General features: G+C 36.4%; 1 protein-coding gene and 2 pseudogenes across 1 annotated transcript; 2 read left to right on the top strand and 1 right to left on the bottom strand.

Annotated features, from left to right (window-relative positions):
• Positions 1-1,111: 1,111 nt before the first annotated feature.
• Positions 1,112-4,154, top strand: LOC125604273 (serine/threonine-protein kinase WAG1). The gene has a single exon (XM_048774727.1). The coding sequence runs from the start codon at positions 2,667-2,669 to the stop codon at positions 4,143-4,145; it is 1,479 nt and encodes a 492-aa protein (XP_048630684.1). The 5' UTR covers positions 1,112-2,666; the 3' UTR covers positions 4,146-4,154.
• A 10,750-nt stretch (positions 4,155-14,904) lies between these two features.
• Positions 14,905-16,588, top strand: LOC125604272 (annotated as a pseudogene).
• A 1,057-nt stretch (positions 16,589-17,645) lies between these two features.
• On the bottom strand, positions 17,646-18,536 carry LOC125604270 (annotated as a pseudogene).
• Between the last annotated feature and the right edge of the window lie 1,902 nt (positions 18,537-20,438).

Here is a 20,438-nt window from a genome sequence, read left to right as displayed (position 1 = left end):
GATCCTGCAAAAGATGTGCACTTAGAATGGTATTTTCTCTACTGTACATCAAAATTGGATAATCAATTATATTTTTAAAATATCTATAGTAGGATGGTATTTTCTCTACTGAAATAATATCTTATTTCCTAATCTCATGCTTTAATATTTAAACTTTAAGGACAAGATTTGTTAATTAAATCATTAGTGTAAACTACTCCCGAGATATTCTCTTTTTTATATTTAAAATGTAATTTTAGTAACAATATATTCCATAAATAATCCTAACTTATAGGTAGATACATTTTTAAAATTAATTTGAGAACATTCTATTACATAGTTTATTGTGAAAGCTAAATATTTTAGTAAAGTCTAGCATTTTACTTATCTTTTGTGTTTTCTTGATTCAAATAACTTCTTTTTGAGATCATTTCTCTGTTTAATTCATTAAATACTCACTAAATATTTTAGATGTCAGAGAAACAAAATTAATTGACAAGATATTTTCTCTCCTAAAATCATGCATTTAAAACTTAATATTTATGGTGAGACTTGTCAACCAAAATTCTGGTGCAATCTATTCACGAGATGTTCTCATTTAGCTTTATTAACAAGATATTCCAAAAATAATATTACCTTATAAGTATAAGATTTATTGAGAATTTATTAAAGAATATTCTACTTCTTAGCTTATCATGTTTTTATCAAAAGAAAACGTCAGTAGATCAAATTAATTTTTACATGTTCTTTCAGGCTTGAGTTTATCAGAAGATCAAATTAAGAGTTTATCTTTGGCAGAGATTGAATCAATCATGCGTTTGAACGGAAGCTCATTTACATTGTTTAAGTTTTGAAACGTGTTATCAATAGTATACTCTTCTATTGGTTAAGATGTGGCTTTTGTTAGATTTTCTATTAATTAATTTTTTTGTTTTACTTTTGTGGAATTCGCGATATTGTAATGTTGTAAATCAATAATAAAGACATTTTTCTCACTATTAATAGGTGAGAGAGAGAGGGAGGGAGAGAGGGAGAGGGAGGGACGAGAGAGAGAGAGGGAGGGAGAGAGAGTGGGAGAGAGGGAGAGAGAGGAGAGAGGGAGAGAGAGGGAGAGAGAGAGAGAGAGAGAGATTAGTGTTTACGGTATATCCAAAAGTTTTGAGTTTATTGTTTAAGATTTATCCGGTAAAGCCAAAGGGTTAGAGTATACTCAAGGGTTTAAGGTTTACCAAGAGTTTAGAGTTTAAAAATTAATGAATGTAATTTGTATATTTTACAATAAAAAATAAAAATTAACAGCAAAGTAGATTGCATTATATTTTGAATTAAATAATGTTAAAAAGATTTATAGTTTTCAACCACAAATAATGAATCATAACTATGTGATTATTATACATATAATATATATTATGCATATACATGTCATTGTATGTAAAAATTAACTAACCATGTAAAATTAAACTAATCATAATATTAATATCCGCATATGCGATAAAATATCCGCATATGCGATAAAATATCCGCATATGCGATACAATATCCGCAGTCACTCCATAGAGAGCTGGATATTTAATCGCCGAGTTAATAGTAATAGTTTTGATAAGCTGACAGAGTCTGATTCGAAAATCACCGACTGCAATTCGTATCTTCTTTCTGCTCAACCCATTTCTAACATTATTTATTCCATATTTATTACATATTTTGAACTTTTTATTCCATATTTTGAAATTTTTATGTCCTTAATTACATTCTGAAATGGTAAAAGAGGGTTTCAATGGGAATGTAGTGATAATATAAAATATGTTACCTATGAAACTATACACTATTTATTCCAGATTTTGAAAATAAAATATCTTCTTAAACATACAAATTATTTTGGAACGTTGCAATTATACGTACACACAATAAATACCTCTAGATACTGAAGTTACTTTGTTCCATCTCGTCCATGTAAAATATTGAGTACCAACATTTTTTTGTACCTGATGCTTTCTCCCAAAGGCGGTAATATTATGATATAAAATTCGTTACTTATAAAACTATGTACTACTTAGTTAATAATTTGAATATGTTTATGTCCGTACAGAGTGCGGACCGGCCACCTAGTCTACTTTAAACTCTTTTATCATTAGGCCAAGATCACTTAGTTAGAAACTCAAAGTTATATGCCACGCACCCTAGTTTTAAAGGGCAACAAAAAAAAACTTTTATAACAGAAGGACAACAATTGCTTTCTCCATAAATTGTTTCGATATGATATCTTCAATGTTTAGTCTATATATAATGCTTGTTTATATGATTATATCTATGCAATATCTCGTATATTAATGATATTTATTTGATATTTATTCCATTTCGATTTCGAATCATTTTAATTAATTTCTGCTATTATAAATAATGTAATTCATGTTTATGGAATAAGAAAAATCCATGTGTAGCATACCCAGAAATAATGCTAGTTCCTGTCCTTAAATTAAAGAAATGGCCCATTGGGAGGTCAAACCACCATCTCATCTTTGTCATTTCACACAAGTCAACCCTAGTAATTTACTCTAAACCAACATTTTAAAAATTAAAAATCACTAATCAAGTAATTAACCCATCTTCCCTTTATATATATATATAAACTCATCATCACCACCTTCAACCTCCACACACATCTCCAAAGAAACTCTCCATCAGACACAATGGAAGACGACGGTTATTACCTCGAAACCGATCTCGATTTCAGCTTCACCTCCACCGCCACAGACCGGACCTTCACCTCCTCAAGCGCTCGCTCCAGTCTCGCTCGTTCAAGCCTCACCTTAAGCTTCAACGACAGACTCTCCACTGCTACAACACCTTCCACCACCACTTCCGCCGCCGCGACAACGCTCCACCACCGTCGCCAAGATCCTCACTGGACAGCAATCAGAGCCGCGACAACGCTCTCCTCCGATGGACGTCTCCATCTCCGCCACCTAAAACTCGTCCGCCTCCTCGGAACCGGAAACCTGGGCCGTGTATTCCTCTGCCACCTCCGTGACTGCCCAACCCCCACGGCATTCGCGCTTAAAGTCATCGACCGTGATACTCTCACGGCGAAGAAGCTTTCGCACGTGCAAACGGAGGCGGAGATCCTCTCCATGCTAGACCACCCGTTCTTGCCTACACTCTACGCACGTATCGACGCTTCTCACTACACTTGTCTCCTCATTGATTACTGTCCCAACGGAGACTTACATTCCTTGCTACGTAAGCAACCTGGTAACCGGTTACCGGTTTCATCGGTTAGATTCTTCGCCGCCGAAGTACTCGTCGCCTTAGAGTATCTCCACGCTCTCGGTATCGTGTACCGAGATCTCAAACCGGAGAACATCTTGATCCGTGAAGACGGACACATCATGCTCTCAGATTTCGATCTCTGCTTCAAAGCCGACGTCGTTCCCACTTTCCGATCTCGACGTTTCCGGAGAGTTTCGACTCCGCCGTCGTCTCCGAGAAGGTTGAGGAGGAGTCGACGCGGCGGTTGCTGCTTCTCCACGGAGGTAGAGTACGAGAGAGAGGAGATAGTGGCTGAGTTCGCGGCGGAGCCAGTGACGGCGTTTTCTAAGTCGTGCGTTGGAACTCACGAGTATCTAGCGCCGGAGCTCGTCGCCGGAAACGGACACGGAAGCGGCGTAGACTGGTGGGCGTTTGGGATATTTCTCCACGAGATGTTACATGGAACAACGCCGTTTAAAGGTGCGACCAAAGAACAAACCCTGCGCAAGATAGCGTCGAGTGATGACGTGGCGTTTCCGTTGGAGTTGGAGGAAGAGGGAATAAGAGAAGCGAAGGATTTGATTCAGAAGCTGTTGGTGAAGGATCCAATGAAGAGACTAGGTTGCGCCAGGGGTGCGCAGGATATCAAAAGGCATCCGTTTTTCGAAGGGATCAAGTGGCCGTTGATTAGAAACTATAAGCCGCCGGAGATTCGAGGTCTGGTGAAGAAGTCGACGAAGGCACATGCTTGTCACGTGACTGCTGTGTCATCGCCACGTAGGAGGAAGTGGTTGTGGTGGGCCTTATCGAATTTACTGCGAAGTAAAAGCTTGAAAGGGAGTAACAGTAAGATCCAGAGCAACAATAATTACTATCATTATGTGGGTAAAAGCTATAACGCGAGTCGCAAACGCGTTTAAGGCGTTTCCCTTTTCAAAATCTCATAGGTAGAAAAGCGTGGATGGAGGAGCTATACAATGGAGAGCGCAAATTAGCAAGCCTGATCATTTTGGATTTACACAATTGTAGCTTATTGATTATGAAGTTCGTACAAAGAAGTTTTAGAAACCAATTGGCTTTCTATTTATGTTTTGTATTGACACAACTGTAGCTCATTGTTTATGAAACTCATACAAGAAGTTTTAAAAACCAATTGCCTTTCGATTTATGATTTGTCCCTAATGTTTGTCTTGCACAATTTTAACCCATAAGTAAAGCAAAAACTCAAAGGCTTTATTAATCCATTAGCCCATTATGAACACTACACTACATCTTCACAATACAAAACAATTTCTTAGAGCTTATTTTAGATTCAAAAGCACAATAATTTTTATTTTTATCATTTTGTAACACAAAATACTATTTCACCTTCGTTATTTTAGTTGTGCAGCTATTAAAAGTTTTTTAAAATTATTATTGAATCCAATAAATTAAGATAATGCAGATAATTTGAGAAAACAATTACATATGAATAAAATATTAACTCCATACTATGCATGAGAATATTTTTTATTACAAAAGACCAAATTTCAGTTATATATAACTAAAATTACATGACTATTGTAACTTTGATTTTAGAGAAAAACTAGAGTTTGACCCGTGCATCCGTACGGGTGTTTAGTTTAGTAAAATAGACATATATATTTTTTTACAATACAAAATATAATAGTTGTACAAACATACATTCATATGGGTATTTATTCGATTTGTAATTGTGATAAATTGACTATTTTTACTGTGTGTAATTTGTTGATTCTCATATTATGGTAGAATACAAAACAAATAAAAAATATATTATATAATATATTTGTCGATTTATATTTTTGACTACAGTAACCATTTTGATGTATTTATTTCTAAATTAGAGTACCAATTATTATGTTTATATATATTAATAAATCTATATTTTAAAAATTAAATGTATCATGTTTTAGTAACATAGATATATATGTCTCTAATTTTTTTATATGCCAAATAAATTTCTCTTTTACTTTCATTTTTGAGAAAATATTAAATTGAAATTTATTTGTTGTATTCTTATAATTAAATTTATATGTGTGAATTGTATTAATCATCAAATTATTTAATATATATTTTCAAAATAACTTTATATATTTTAATAAAAATATCTATAGTTTATATTTTGCATGTGAAATAAAATAATTATATATATGAATATATCTATAACATTTAAAGTTTGTAGATACATTTTAAATAATTTTTTTTAGTTTTATTGTAAAATTTGGTTACAGAATAATCCGGTTAGAAAATAATCGTAAGTTTCGTACGTTTGGTTAGAAAAGAATTTAACAAAATAAATGATTTGTAGTTAATCAATTAAGTGTGAAGTTTGGATAGCAAAAAATCTAACAAAATAAATGATTTGTTGTCAATTAATTAATAATTATTAATTAGGTAGCGCATGTAGTTATTAGAATGAAAAAAAAATTTCTAATACTTACTTCACTTTTAATAATATAAATATATTAAAATAGATATTTTGATTATATTGAATATATGGAGAGCGTAAAAAAGATATAATATTCATTGAACAAATGGACGATGTTTGTATATGTTTTCTTAGTGTTCATATGTTGATCTCGTGTGGTTAAAATGATTTTTTCACTTATTACGTCATTTTTTTTACACTATAGTATAAATATATATAAAAATTGGATTGTAAATTACAACTGATTCATGATATGATTATTAAAGTACAAACTAATTAATCATCTTCTTCGTGAAAAAAATTGTCTCAACTGATTCATGTTTTGATATTCCTTATTGTTTAGATTTGCTTAAATTATTGTTGCCATGTTTTTAGTTAAAAATCAATTTAGTAAAATGCATTAATAAAACAGGAAAGACAAAGAATATCGTTTGTTAGGTTTTAGATGAATATACATAAATAAATCAGTAACACACATTTATCATTTGATTAACCACAAACATATAAAACTAAGTTGTTTTTTCTTTTCAAAAAAAATTGCAATGATCTTAATTAATTCGCTAAACGCAAAAATTAGTTTGAAGCTTTTCACTTCTTTATGTTTCTTTCTTCAGGTCTTTTCTTTTTTTTCTCTTTCTTAACTTCCAACATATAGTATTTTTGGTCTTGTCACATTCAGTATTCCAACTGCAAACAAAATTTTCTTTACAAATCCAATCCAATTAAACAATAAAAAAACAACATGTAACAGAGAGACTATTTTACGAAATCAAATCATGAGATAGTATCAATACAATCAGTACCCAAACTATTTCACTGTGCGTTTTCGTACATGATCTATCAAAAAAATTGAAATCAATACCTAGACTTATGTAAAACGGCTTTTACATAACTACGACTGACAACATGTCAGGTAACCAGTGATCTAATAGGTTATTATGCTGATGTGACACTGAGTTACAGGTAGAAACTTAAAACGGTGTCGTTTCAATTTTTTTTTAAAAAGGGTTTTCCCTGGAATTAAACCTTGGGCTATAGTTTTAACCTGTAAATCCTAAAATATTTGTGCTAAATCATAAACCCTAAACCAATACAATACATAAGTGAAAGGGATTCTCGAGCACTTCGTGCACGTTTGTGCACCATAAAATTTTTTGCTTCTGAAATATGTTGGAGTGAGAAGTAAGAAAAAACACCTTACAATGTTGAATTTTTACCAAAAGAGACGCAAAAACCAGTCAGAAATATTTGAAATTATAAGAACTACTAAAATATTTAGAGAAATTTGGAAAAAGAGAACAAATTAACTATACTATTGTCCCCTTAGAATGCTTATACTAATCTTTGTCTCCTTAGTCCTAAAAAAAAATCAAATCCAGTTTTGCCCTCGTAATTAGATTTATAAATATAAAGGTTATAATGTAAAAACATAAGTAATTTCCAAATTGAGTTATAATATGATATACTAAATAAAGTTAAAAAATCAAAACCCAATCGTCCCCAACATCTCTCCGTCGAACGTCGAGAAAGGCGATTCTCGTGGTCGCCATCAACGTCTTCCGTCCGGCGCGTTTTGGTTCGCCGGTGAACTCTTAGTTGTCGTGCCATCTTTCTTTCCTTCTTCTTCCTTCCTCTGTGGTAGTTTTCTGTTTTCAAGACGCTTATTTTCTCAAACTTTGTTTTCTCTATGAACCCTAACTGAACTTGTTTTCTCCAACAGCGTAAATGACTGTTGGCACGAGGCGGACGAAGCTTTCATCACTGATTAAGAACAAGTAGGTGTTCGATTTTCATCTCGGTTCCTCTTTTCCCAAAATTAAAGGTTCGATTTTGAGATCCCCTTTTTTATTCGATTTGGTTTAGTGATTTTGTTGATGTGCATGTATTAATAAAAGCTTCGATTGGCTTAGAAATTCAAATTGTGAAAGTCCATTGTTTGAGCTTAGACAATGATAAGTTCCGATGATAATGTAAGAGTTCTACGAGTGCATTTTTAGATAATAACCAGTCTTAAGGTTGAATTTTATTTTGGTGGTGATTGAATTTTTAAAAAGTAAATCGATTTGTAGTTTTGGGTTGAGTTCATTGTGAATTTTATGCACTATTTTACATGTATAATGGTTTGATTGTAGTTTTCGGTTGAGTTGATTGTTAGTTTTATGAATTTAAACAAAACATCTTAATATTGAGTATCTTTATGTCTCTCGTAAGCGTTTGGAAGTGAGTAAATCGGGTATAGTTGGGTAGCTTTGACTCTGTGACTTTGCCGAGTCTGCAGATTCACTAACAAGTTGATGTTTTTGATTTCGTGTTTTATAGGAATGGCTTACCAGTTTCCAAAACGCATTCTTGAAGAAGGAGCTGAGACCCAGATTGATAAGATTAACAATACGTGTAGGCGTCGGACGTTGGATATGGTGAGGAGTGTTCTCAAGGATGAGTATGAGGAAGTTTTGCAAGACCCGGTCTTTGGTCCGATTCTGGCAATCCTAGAGAACAAGCTCCTGTACTCAGGGAAGATTATTCACAGCTTCATATGCAAGCAACTCAAGGTTTCCAAGCTTCACGAGCTGTGGTTTGTATTCGAAAGGAGGCCTCTTAGGTTTTCACAGCAAGAATTTTATGCTGTGACTGGACTCAAGTTCAAGGATGAACCTGACATAGACTTTGAAGATTGGGAGGATGATAAGGGGTTCTGGAGCAGGGTTTTGAAGCAGAACAAGAAGATCAGCTTATTGAGTATAAGGACTGAGCATCTTGAAGTCTGTAACAAGTGGACGTATGTGGACAGGGTGAGGCTAGTGTATCTTTGTATTATCCAAGGATACCTCATAGCTAAAGATGATTGAGTTTCTATCCCTCTAGAATATATTCGCTTGGTGATGGATTTTGGTAAGATGAGGATGTTTCCTTGGGGTCTTCACGCATATGATGAGCTGATTGATTCAATACGCAAAGCAACGAAAGATCTACATTTGAAGAACAGTTACGTGTTGGATGGATTCTCCATTGCGTTTCAGATATGGGTTATGGAGGCAATCCCCGACATTGGTACTATGGTGGGTCAAAAGCTCAACAAAAACATTACCAAAGTGAGATGTCGGAATTGGAAAGGAAGTGGGAAAGTGTCTTATGAAGATATCAGTAGCCTAGAGTCGCACTTCGATAAGGTAATTAGCTTTCTTCTATTTATAATCTGTTCAGTCATCAAAAACATTAAGTTTGTTGTTTCGGTTTGTTCTTGTCAGGGAGAGTTGTTCCCTTTTATATCTGCTTCTGGGAACTCGGATTTGATTGATAGTGATCAGTTCTTCAGGGAAGATGAGAAGCATGACGAAAGAGTTGGACGTATTGTTGCTCTGATCAATGCCAAACAAGATTGGTCAGAATTCGACTGGGAAGTTCACGCTTTGCCTCGAAGTGTGGAGCTGTCTGATTCAGAAGAGGGTGTTGATGTTGGAGATGTCACAGAAACCCATGTGGAGGAACCGTCACTTGTAGAGGAACCGGCTGTTGTTGCAAGAAGGGGCAAGCGTAAGGTAAATGATCGTGGTGCCGAGACCCGAAAGAAACAATTGCTTTGTCAACGGGCGGCTGAACATAACAGTGGTATCTCCGGTCAGATGAAGACTTTCATTGAAGGATTATTCACCTCTTTAAAAGAGGTGGTGCAGAAAGACATCCAAAAGCGTTTTGACAAGGTCGACAAAGAGATGGCTCAACTCAAGGAAGTGGTGTCTAAGATCTCGGGTCCGTCAGATACAATGGGAAAAGAAAGAGCCACTGACATTCTGTGTCCTTCAGCAACAATGGAGAAAGACCAATTCCGAGAAACATCACAGAGTCTGTCGCCTTTAGCAGCAAAGGAAAAAGGCAAAGGCAAGGCAGATGAGACTGGAGTTCCTCCTACGGTTCGTCGTAGCCCTCGGCCAAGAAAGGTAACCACAAAATGAAGCTTTGTAGTATGTCAGGAGAAATTGCTTGTGTTTTAATTTTCTCTTGACTGTTGTGTACTGTCTTTGGTATTTGCTTGTAACATCGGATTGTAATGTATTTTGTTGTTTGATATGAAGCGAACTGATGACTATGACTTGTTTAATTGACTCTATTGTAATATAGTTTTTTTTCTGTGGTTTGCCTCTTTTCTTCTGTTCTTGTATGTTTTAGCTATTAATATTATGTTTGGTGTTATTAACAGGAGATTGAAACTGATGATATGTTGGATTTTTTGAAAAATCTGTCACAATCATCGAAAAATAAAGATATGGGGACCCAAGAGTATTTACAAGACGCTGTGGGTAACCTTTCTCAAGCATCACATGTTAGAGGTTTCGATCCCTCACAAAAAAGCTCAGCTGAAGAAGCCGTAGAAATTAGTACTCCTTTATCATCATCTAAGCCTGCGGATTACAAAACACTCAGTCTCAAAGATACAGACTTACATGAGGACCGGGTGAACGACATAGATTATTCATTAGTTTTTGTCCCTGAGGACTCATGGGTAAAATTAAGGGAGTGGTGTTCAACTTCCAAACAGTAAGTTTTTGGCGTGCCTTACTGTATTAAATTCAAACACCTTTTAACTATGTTTTGTATTGCAGGCACCTCAAAATTGGACCTTCTGTCTACACAAGTGAGTTAGCAAAACGTGTAATGGGACCTGCAGTGTGGCTAAAGAACGATGTGAGTTATAAAAAAGTCTGTTCTAATTTTTTGTACACCAACTTACTAATTTTGTATCATTACTTTCAGGAAATTGATGCTATGTTGTACTTATTTCGCGAGAGAACTTCTTTGGGACGATGGAATCAATCCAAAGTAGCCTTCATGAGCTGCATATTCAGTAATCAAATGAAGAATTCTTACATAGATTTCAAGAAAGACAGGAAAGGTTTCAAAGTGCAAGGACTGCTCCACCAGTACGGAATTGGTGAACTTCCTGCACACGGACGAACATGACTAATGTGGGATCTCGATGTGAGTCGCATGTACGTGCCTCTTCTTGTTCACGGTAACCACTGGATCTCTATGTGTGTGAATTTTGTTACTCGTTCAATAGAGGTCTTTGACTGTGGAGGAATGAAACACAACAAGGACTTGGAGCCATTTGCACATCTCATCCCTAGAATTGTCAAAGCTGTGCAGTCTTCGAAGAGTAAACTAATCGTCAAGCCATATGATGTCACTTACGCCCCAATGCCCTTCCTAAACAAGACTAGCAGTGATTGTGGAGTATATGCGCTGAAACAAATTGAATGCCATCTTCTAAGCATGGACTTATCATTAGTGAATGACGACAACATTCGTGAAGCTCGCCTCAAGATTGCGTGTGACCTGTGGGAAGCTGCTAATGATCCTGTCATTATTTTGAGAATGTCACAGTTTATTCCTCCGAAGACCACGACAGATCCTGTAGTTACAATTTTATGAGGCTATTACCATTATGACTAGCATTATATTTGAATCTCTTGTTTAGTATTGTATTTGAATCTCTAGTTTAACAACGACTCTGTTTTTTAGTTTCATTTCTCTCTATGTTTTGTTCTTATTTGAATATTTGTACACAATAACAAACCAGACCCTAAATGTAACTAAACTAAGCCTTATCAGACATCAAACCCTAACTATACCCTAAATGAAACCTAACTAGACTACAAAGCACGATATCAAACTAGACACTAAATGAAACTAAACAAAGCCACACACGATATCAACCCCTAACAATACCCTAAACGAAACAAAACTAATCCATATACGATATCAAACCTACCAAGACTACAAATCTCCCATCATAATAATCAATACAAATCTTAATAACAAAACACATGCAAGTAGACCCTAAAACTTGACCCGATTAAAACCATGATTTGCCCTAAAAATAAACTTATATAAGACCAATGGCGAGAAACTCTACTTATCTCATCTTTAATTTCTAATCTCCTTCGTTCACTCTTCAAAAAAACGAACATGATTAACAATGGAGGGATTCCTTCCAGATGCTGGTGTGGGAAAGGGATTGTCACTTATGTTTCAAGAACAGAGGAAAACCCATACAGACGTTTCTTCAGATGTGAGATTGGTTTACAGGTAATTCTGATAAATAATTACTTCCCTAATTACTTTTCATTCTTCCAAGTCGCAATTGACGTTTTATGTTTCGATTTAGAGAAAGAAAGAACAACATCTTTTTAAGTGGGTCGATGAGGCTCTCTTTGACGAGATTCAAAGGATGGATGAACAACACTCGAGAATGGCCAAAGAAATTGACGATCTGAGAAGTTCATTGAACAAGACAGTGCTAGAAGAAGTTACGAAGCAAAAAAATTTGGCAGATGTAGGTTGTTTAGGATCCATGCTCAGTATTTTATGTTTGTGTTCGAAACGTGATTAATATTGTAACATGTCTCTGATTTTACATTGAGAAGATCGAATCAGATTGATATTCTATTTTCTTTTGATAATCAAATAACTTGCATAAAACGAAGCAAATACTGGATTTTAACACAAAACATAAAATCGAGTTCAACATAAAAAATCCAAGTTCGAGATGAAACAAAGATAATACTAGAAACAACTCTGAAACATAACTCGCCTAAACAGAATGGCTTGAATATTATATTGCTCTATCACATGTTGACCTATTGTGACCAACAATACCACATCGACTGCATTTGCGACGGATAGAGCGTTGAGTGATTTTTGACGAACGGATCTTGTCTTCAACTGTCTCGTACCTGCGTTTCTTTCTCCTACCTGCACCTCTTCTACTCTCTGGAGGAAGCACTTTTGCTTGCTTAACGTGAGATGGGACAATCCATGAATCTTCCGGAACAGTAATAGGATTTATGGTTTCCTCATACACCGATCTCCATGAAGCAGTGGTATACATGTCATCAGTAAGTGTGTGCGCTTGTTTGCCTACACTGAAAGCTGCTTTTATGGCGTGCCTGCATGGGATTTTCATCAAAAGCTAAACTCTGATCATCAGCAATGACAACATTAAGTTGTCTCATAAACCATTCCCACGAGCGGTCATTCTCTGAGTCGACAACTCCAAATGCAATAGGATATAGGTTCGAGTTACCATCTAAAGTAGTAGCTACCAGTAACACTCCTTTGTATTTGCTCTTCAAAAAAGTCCCATCCACAACAATAACTTTTCGAATGCCAGCATAAAAACCGCGAATAGACTGACCATATGAGATGAAAAGGAATTTGAATCGCCCATCGGTATCAGTTTCATAAAATGTGTGTGTTCCTGGATTAGCTTCCTTCATCATTTGCAAGTATTTGGGAATTTTTTCATAACCCTTCTCTGGAATTCCTCTCACAGCATTTACTGCATACTCACGTGCATCCCAAGCTAAAGAGTAGGATATCTCAACTCCATGATCATCCCGCATAAACTGGATGATATCATTAGGTTTCGGCCCTTCCTTGACACTTTCGTACTTATGCATAATGAGACTACCAACTGATTTTGATGAAACTGTCCGAACAGAGTGATTCCTTGATGATGGAGAACATGAATGATCAGGTACATACTTTTGATGATAAAATATGAAGAACCTGTTAATCCCTCTGCGCGAACACGCCAGCCGCAATCATCATCCGCGCAACGAACGTACCAAACTCTTTTATCCGATTTGCCAACCTTGTAGTCGAAATTATGTTTCATTGCACATATTTCCATTGTTGCCTTCAAAGCGTTTTTTGTAGTAAAATGTTGACCCTTCTTCACCACATCAAGGAGAGAAAAACGAACTGTCTTTACATTGATCATATCTTTTTCACGGTTGCAATCATCATCACTTTCATCCACCTCAACATCTTCTTCTGGAACTTCAAACGACATAGGCTGTTTCTGTCTGTTAGGCGACTCAGTAGCTTCTTCATTCAAATTCAAATCGACTTTGATATTGCTAGGCTCGGCCTTAGATCGAATACACACAGATAACCGCGTCGAAGCTTTGTTCTTCACATAGGTGAGAAAATTTTTGAGTTGCCGATCATTGGTGATGAATACAGGTGGTGAGTCGATGCCTATGACCAAATCAGAAGGTAAGTAACTGAGCTCGATATTGACCATGTTTACATCGATTCCAAAGTCTTCACAAACCATAACTCTTAGGTTGTCAAAGGTTTTGCTTGTGTCCAAAGTAAGTAATCTACCTCCTTTTACTTCATCAACAAGAAATCTCCATCCACTTCTTTTGGACGATTTCCACAAACCAGAAGAAGCATAGATGTGCATCTTCTTATGTTAGAGAGACAAAATTTGGAAAAACTAGGAAAAGATGAAGCCCCCAACTAGGAAAAGAAGAAGCCCCACGATGCAAATCCAAAATCAACGTGGTAACGATGAAGATTTACATTTAGGCAATATTATTTTAAAAAGGAAATAAAAAGATTTAATAGATTTAGGGAATATTTTTGTAACTGTTTTTTCCTTAATTTTCGGATTTTGTTTAAAATCTTGTAGAACATACATTCTACCATGTTAGAAAAAAGATGAACACGTAGATAGGAAATACTGTATTTATAGATAAAAGAAGACATCGTAGATTGTATGTTCTCTCAAGGCAGATATAAGAATATTTAGTATGTCTTATGATCTACCAAAAATACAGAACATAGAAAGAACTGTATAATTTGTTTTCTTCCACACTAGATGTATATGTTTCTGGTGTATTATGGATTCTTCGTTGGTACATCATTGTGTTCGCAGTGTATAATGCACTCTACGGATGGTAGATCAATGTGTCTTACCTAGATTGCATTTTCTAAATCTCAGTAGATGGTAGATCTGACAATCTAACTCTTTTTTCCCATTTTTGAACTTAACATTCTAACAATTTTTGAATACAAAAATATTTTTCGTATATGCACATGCTTAACTACTTCATGTTTTATATTTTTAAAATTTTTTTAACATGGTAAATATAATGATATGAATTTTTATTAATAAAAAGGGTAGTGAAAGTCAAAATGTGGAAAAATATGATTTTGTACTAAGGGGACAATAGTATAGTTAATTTGTTCTCTTTTTCAAATTTCCCAAATATTTATTACAAGCCGGTTTGATACCTTTTAATTCCGTCAATTCGTTTTAGTTGAGGAAATTTGGTCAGGCCTAGGTCTAATTGAATCATAGCCGGAAAAAATTAGAAAGAAGTCGAAGTTTGTTCAGGCGTAATTTAATGATAGCCGAAAAAGTTGTTTAGAAAGAAATCATGTGTATTAGGCCCAACTTTATAACTGGCCCGAGCTTGTCGGGAAAAGGACGCCGCATGGAGCCTAAAATAAAATAAAACAAAAATAAGACCTAAATCATATTCAGAACAAGCTCTCCCTACCTACATCTCTTCTCTCTCGATCGACTTTGTTCAGGTTCGTCTCTCATCAATTCTATCACAGTTTACGGTTGATTATACAGTACAAAGTTTTATTTATGAAAAAGAAAAATAACTGATGCATAATACATCAAAATTTAGGTCTTAACTTTTTGTGTAATTGATTCGCTGTAGTAACTGTAGTTTTGATCTCTGTACTTTTTTTTTATTACTGTTAGGTTGTAGTTTGAATCTGGCTGGTCTTTGAGATTTTTGGGTGCTGCTGCGTTCAGTTACGGCTTACAAAGATTTTTAAGTGATTGTAAGGGCCCCATGAAAAATCTAAGGCAGCTTTACTTGGAAGCTCAAGGAAGACAATGTCCGAACTTAGGAATAGATTTGCCATTGGATCTCGTCATGGAGATTTTGTCGAGAGTTCCAGCAAAGAGTATAAAAAGGTTTTGTTGCGTATCGAGATTGTGGGGATACATACTTGGCCTTCCTTGTTTTACCGAGTTGTTCCTGACCAAGTCTCCGTGTCGTCCACCCCTACTCTTGTTCACCTTTGAAAATAAGGAGAGTATATTCTTCTTCTCTGCACCTCAGCCTCAGAATCCGGGTGATGATTCATCTCTTGTACCTGCTCGTTATAATGTTCACCGCAAGCATTATCCCAAAGATTTTTCAGTTAGAGTTGGTTCTCCTCTTGGTGGATTCATCTGTCGTCAAGATAAGGGGAAAGTAGATACTATAGTTGTTAGTAACCCCGTCACAGGAGAGTCAATATTCTTACCAGAGGTGAAATCCAAGAACATTAATATTCAGATGATACCTTTTTTAGGATATGATCCCATCAACAAACAGTTCAAAGTATTGTGCGTCAAGTTTGGGGATGTCCCAAATACGTCTGATGACCATCAAATTCTGACATTGGGGAATAATAAAAAACATTTATGGAGAACAACCCTATGCAAACCCCATTATCCTAAATCTAATGGAATATGCATTGATGGTATTTGTATTATTCATCTGGGTTTGATTTGAGGACAACAAGGGTTTCCACCATAGTCTGCTTTGATGTCAGGTCCGAGAAGTTTAGCTTTATCAACATAGATCATCAATGCATGTTTATGACTTGTGCTTGTACTTTGATCAACTACAAGGGTAAATTAGGTGCCCTCCAGTTTACATTATCGAATCTAAGATGTCTTGTGTTTTGGGTTCTTGAGGATGCTGGAAAATGTAAATGGTCCAAGTGTGTCTACACTATACCTCCTTTGTGGAACAACATAGTTGGTCGTTCTGACTTGGACATTGTTGGAGTGACATCTGGAGGTGAAGTTGTGTTGGCCACGATGCATCTGCTTCATCCATTTTACATTTATTACTACAATCCCAAGGGCAATACTTTCATAAGAGTTCTAATCCGAGGTCTGGAAGGGTTTGTACGTGCGAGAGTTTACACTTCTCTAGACTATGCTGAGAATTTGAAACATATGTAAGTCTTGATCAACTTTTGTTTTAAAGCATTGTCTTGTTCAGTATTTCAGTTGATTAGTGTCTGTATTCCATTTTTTTTTGTTTGAAGGACTGAGTATGACAAGGAGTTAACACAAACATTTACTCTTTAACGGAGGCTATTTCAAGTCAGCTTATGCATCAGTACGCATTATTATATATCTTTATCTTCAAAATTTCGTTTCTTCTTCTCACACAAAATTTGTCACTGCTTAACAGAAGAGCATGTTTGAAGAGCCAATGCTTTGGGAGTGAAATACAGTGCACCAAGCCTATTTAGACCCGCCAAGATTGCTTATGCATGTTTAGACATATTCCAGTTATATGTATTCTCCTTTTCTAATAATATACATATATCTGTTTTGTTGTAAATAATACTCTCTTTGGCTGTTTGAACTAGTAAGTTCATATCATTTTGTATAATATATAAAGTAATTAAGAAAAAAAATCAAGATTCGATTCTAATTAATTCATGTTAAATAATTAAGAACCCCATCAAAAGTCAAATTATGTACATACTTTTTCAAACAAGCCAAAATAAATTTGTAAGATCATATGATAATATAATATGTATATAATATTTCCAAGCCTGATGATCAAATCACCGGGAATCAACTTTTGCCTAAAACGTTTTAGGCACGACAGATACTTGGCTCCAGAAATTCACCGGTATGTACGTAGACAACTAATGAGATTAGCCTAATTTTTCCAGCATATAGGACAAGAACTTAATCGTCCGCCAGTGAAGCTTGTTTATAATCCTTTTAGTAAAGGGTTATAAATCAGCAAACTTCAGCTTGAGGAAGCCAAGATACCAAGTAAGAAAATGCCGGAGTCTGATGCATGTTGCCACACTCAGTTATGAAGTTTCCATAAAAAAAGGTAAAGGTTCATATATAGTCCATGATAAGACTAAAATGAGAATTTAAGGAATCAAAAGTATCGGACATTATTGTAGAACACAACGGAGTTACTGGAACTGAAAAAGGTACTGCAAAAGAGATATCGAGTGTAAGAGAGACACAAAGGATGACGAGTGTTTTCTAAGTTTTATTTGTTTTAGGACATTAGTACAGTCGCTTTCTCTCTCTCTCTCTCTCTAAACGTAATGGGGCATATACTTGGGGTTGCACTGAACTTCTGATAACCTTTGATTACTTTGTTCACTGCATCCAGAAAGTCTTTCTCAGTCACCGTCTTTCTCCTAGCTCTGATTGCATACATTCCAGCTTCAGTGCACACACTCCTGATATCAGCTCCTGGCAAGAAGAAGAAGAAGAAGATTACACAAAACCACAAGAGAAGAAAATAGTATATCGGAGATGGGTTACCAGTTGAGTTTGGGCAGAGGCGAGCAAGGAGCTCAAACGGATGTCTCTCTCGCAGTTCATGGTTCTTGTGTGAATCTTGAAGATCTGTGTTCTGCTCTCCAGATCAGGCAAACCAAACTCAACCTTACGGTCAAGACGTCCAGGACGTAGAAGAGCAGGGTCCAGCGTGTCAGAACAGAAGTAACCAATGAGTCTAACGGTATAACTGTGTTGTGTAGTTTACTTAAGGATGGTGATGAGACTGTGGACCTGTTTGTTGCCATAAGAACCTTGATGTTACCACGTGCGTCAAAACCATCAAGCTGATTCACAATCTCAAGCATAGTACGCTGGACTTCATTGTCACCTCCTACACCGTCATCAAATCTAGCACCACCAATGGCGTCAACTTCGTCAAAGAAGACAATGCATGCTTTTTTGGACCGTGCCATCTGCAAAGCGAGTATGCTAAATGACATTTCAGAATATAGCAGCGTTGGCTAGACAAAACACCAGATAGCAAGAAGGAAAGTTGACAGTAAATTACCTGAAACAGTTCACGAACCATCCTAGCTCCTTCGCCGACATACTTCTGAACAAGCTCACTGCCAATAACTCTGATAAAGCAAGCATCGGTTTGTTGGCAACAGCTCTAGCCAAAAGGGTTTTGCCGGTACCAGGAGGACCGTAGCAGAGAACGTGTTGGAAATAAACATGAAGTTAACTTAGGATCTAAGTTACATCTTTCCTATTTGAGTTAGGATTAGAATAAGTTAATTCCTAAGAGTTTAGGAAAGTTAGTTCCTAAGAGTTTAGGAAATAATATCTCTATATAAGATGCAAGAGTGTTGCATAGATATTAAGAGTTTTGAGAGATTGTGTGAGTGCTTAAGTTTTGAGAAAGTTCTTAAGCTAATAAAGAGAGTTCTTTATATTGTGTTCTTATACAATCTTTAAGATTTTATTTGGTATCAGAGCCAGTACCAAAAATCGATCAAGAGTTTGATCAAGAATCATGGGAGACTTGGTAACGACGACAACCAAGAAGGATGGAGGTTCATCCATAAAGTGTCCGATGTTAACATCAACGAATTACACCGTATGGGCAATACGGATGAAGATGCTGCTTGGGTTCATAAAGTTTGGGAAGTGGTCGAGAGCGACTCAACCGAAGGAGACAAGAATGACTTGGCGACAGCTCTCCTCTTTCAATCTATTCCGGAGACTATGATCCTACAAGTTGGAGCACTTGATACCGCAAAGAAGGTTTGGGATGCAATCAAGACCCGGCATGTAGGAGCAGATAGGGTTCGTGAAGCAAGACTACAGACCTTGATGACTGAGTTTGAACGACTAAAGATGAAAGAAACTGATAAGATTGATGACTTCATGGGCAAGTTAACAGAGATATCTTCAAAATCCGCCGCATTGGGTGAAAGTATGAATGAAGCAAAACTCGTAAAGAAGTTCCTTCAAGGGTTACCACGCAAGAAGTACATTCATATAGTTGCTTCACTTGAACAACTTTTGGACTTAAACACCGCGAGTTTTGAAGACGTTGTAGCCGTTTAAAAGCATACGAGGAGCGTATCATGGCGGAAGAAGAAGAAGAAGACACAAGAAAATCAGAGCAAACTCATGTACAGCAACACAGAATCTCAAAATTACAGAGATAGAGAAAACAGAGGAGATGGAGGATACAGAGGAAACGGAGGTCACAGAGGAGATGGAGGATACAGAGGTCGCGGTCGAGGTAACCACTACTATGGCAGAGGAAGAGGACGTGGCAGATCTTATTGGGACAGTAGAGATACAACAAACATCATATGTTTCAGATGTGACAAAACGAGGTCACTTTGCAGCAACCTGTCCTGATAGGCTTCTCAAGCTACAAGAGACAACCGAGAGCAAAGATGGAGATGAAAACTCACGAAGCTGATGGACTTTTGATGCATGAGGTTGTATTTCTCAACGAACGGAACGTGAAACCTAAAGATTTGAGTCTAGTACTGATGGAGATAAGATATGGTACTTAGACAATGGAGCGTCTAACCATATGACAGGAAACCGCAGCTTCTTCAGATCTATTGACAACACGATTACCGGGAAGTCCGTTTCGGAGATGATTCGAGAATAGACATCGAGGGAAAGGGAGCTGTTCTGTTTATCACTCCCAACGGAGAGAAAAAGACCCTTGCGGATGTCTACTACATTCCAAAACTTAAAAGCAACATCATAAGCCTCGGTCAAGCCACAGAATCAGGATGCGATATACGAATGCGAGAAAACTATCTTACACTCCGTGACAAAGATGGTAACTTGATAGTCAAGGCATCAAGATCAAGGAACCGTTTATATAAAGTTGCATTGGAAATAGAAGAACCAACGTGCCTACAACTTCAAAGTCATAGCGAATCCTCACGATGGCATGCTCGTCTAGGTCATCTCGGAACTGATGCGATAAAACCATGATAGGAAAAGAACTTGTGATAGGAATTCCCAAGCTCAAAGTCGAGAAAGAAACATGTGAGTCTTGTCTGCGTGCAAAGCAAACAAGACATTCTTTCCCAGCGGCTACATCGTATCGAGCCTCCAAGATACTAG

Source organism: Brassica napus, unplaced genomic scaffold, assembly GCF_020379485.1.
Source record: "Brassica napus cultivar Da-Ae unplaced genomic scaffold, Da-Ae ScsIHWf_507;HRSCAF=764, whole genome shotgun sequence".
In the NCBI taxonomy this organism is placed as follows: Eukaryota; Viridiplantae; Streptophyta; class Magnoliopsida; order Brassicales; family Brassicaceae; genus Brassica; species Brassica napus.
The sequence above is the reverse complement of the archived record's forward strand: the minus strand, read 5'-3'. Positions and strand labels throughout refer to the sequence as shown.

Coding starts and splice junctions, on each gene's coding strand:
- LOC125604273 (XM_048774727.1), top strand. CDS start 2,667: ATGGAAGACGACGGTTATTACCTCGAAACCGATCTCGATTTCAGCTTC.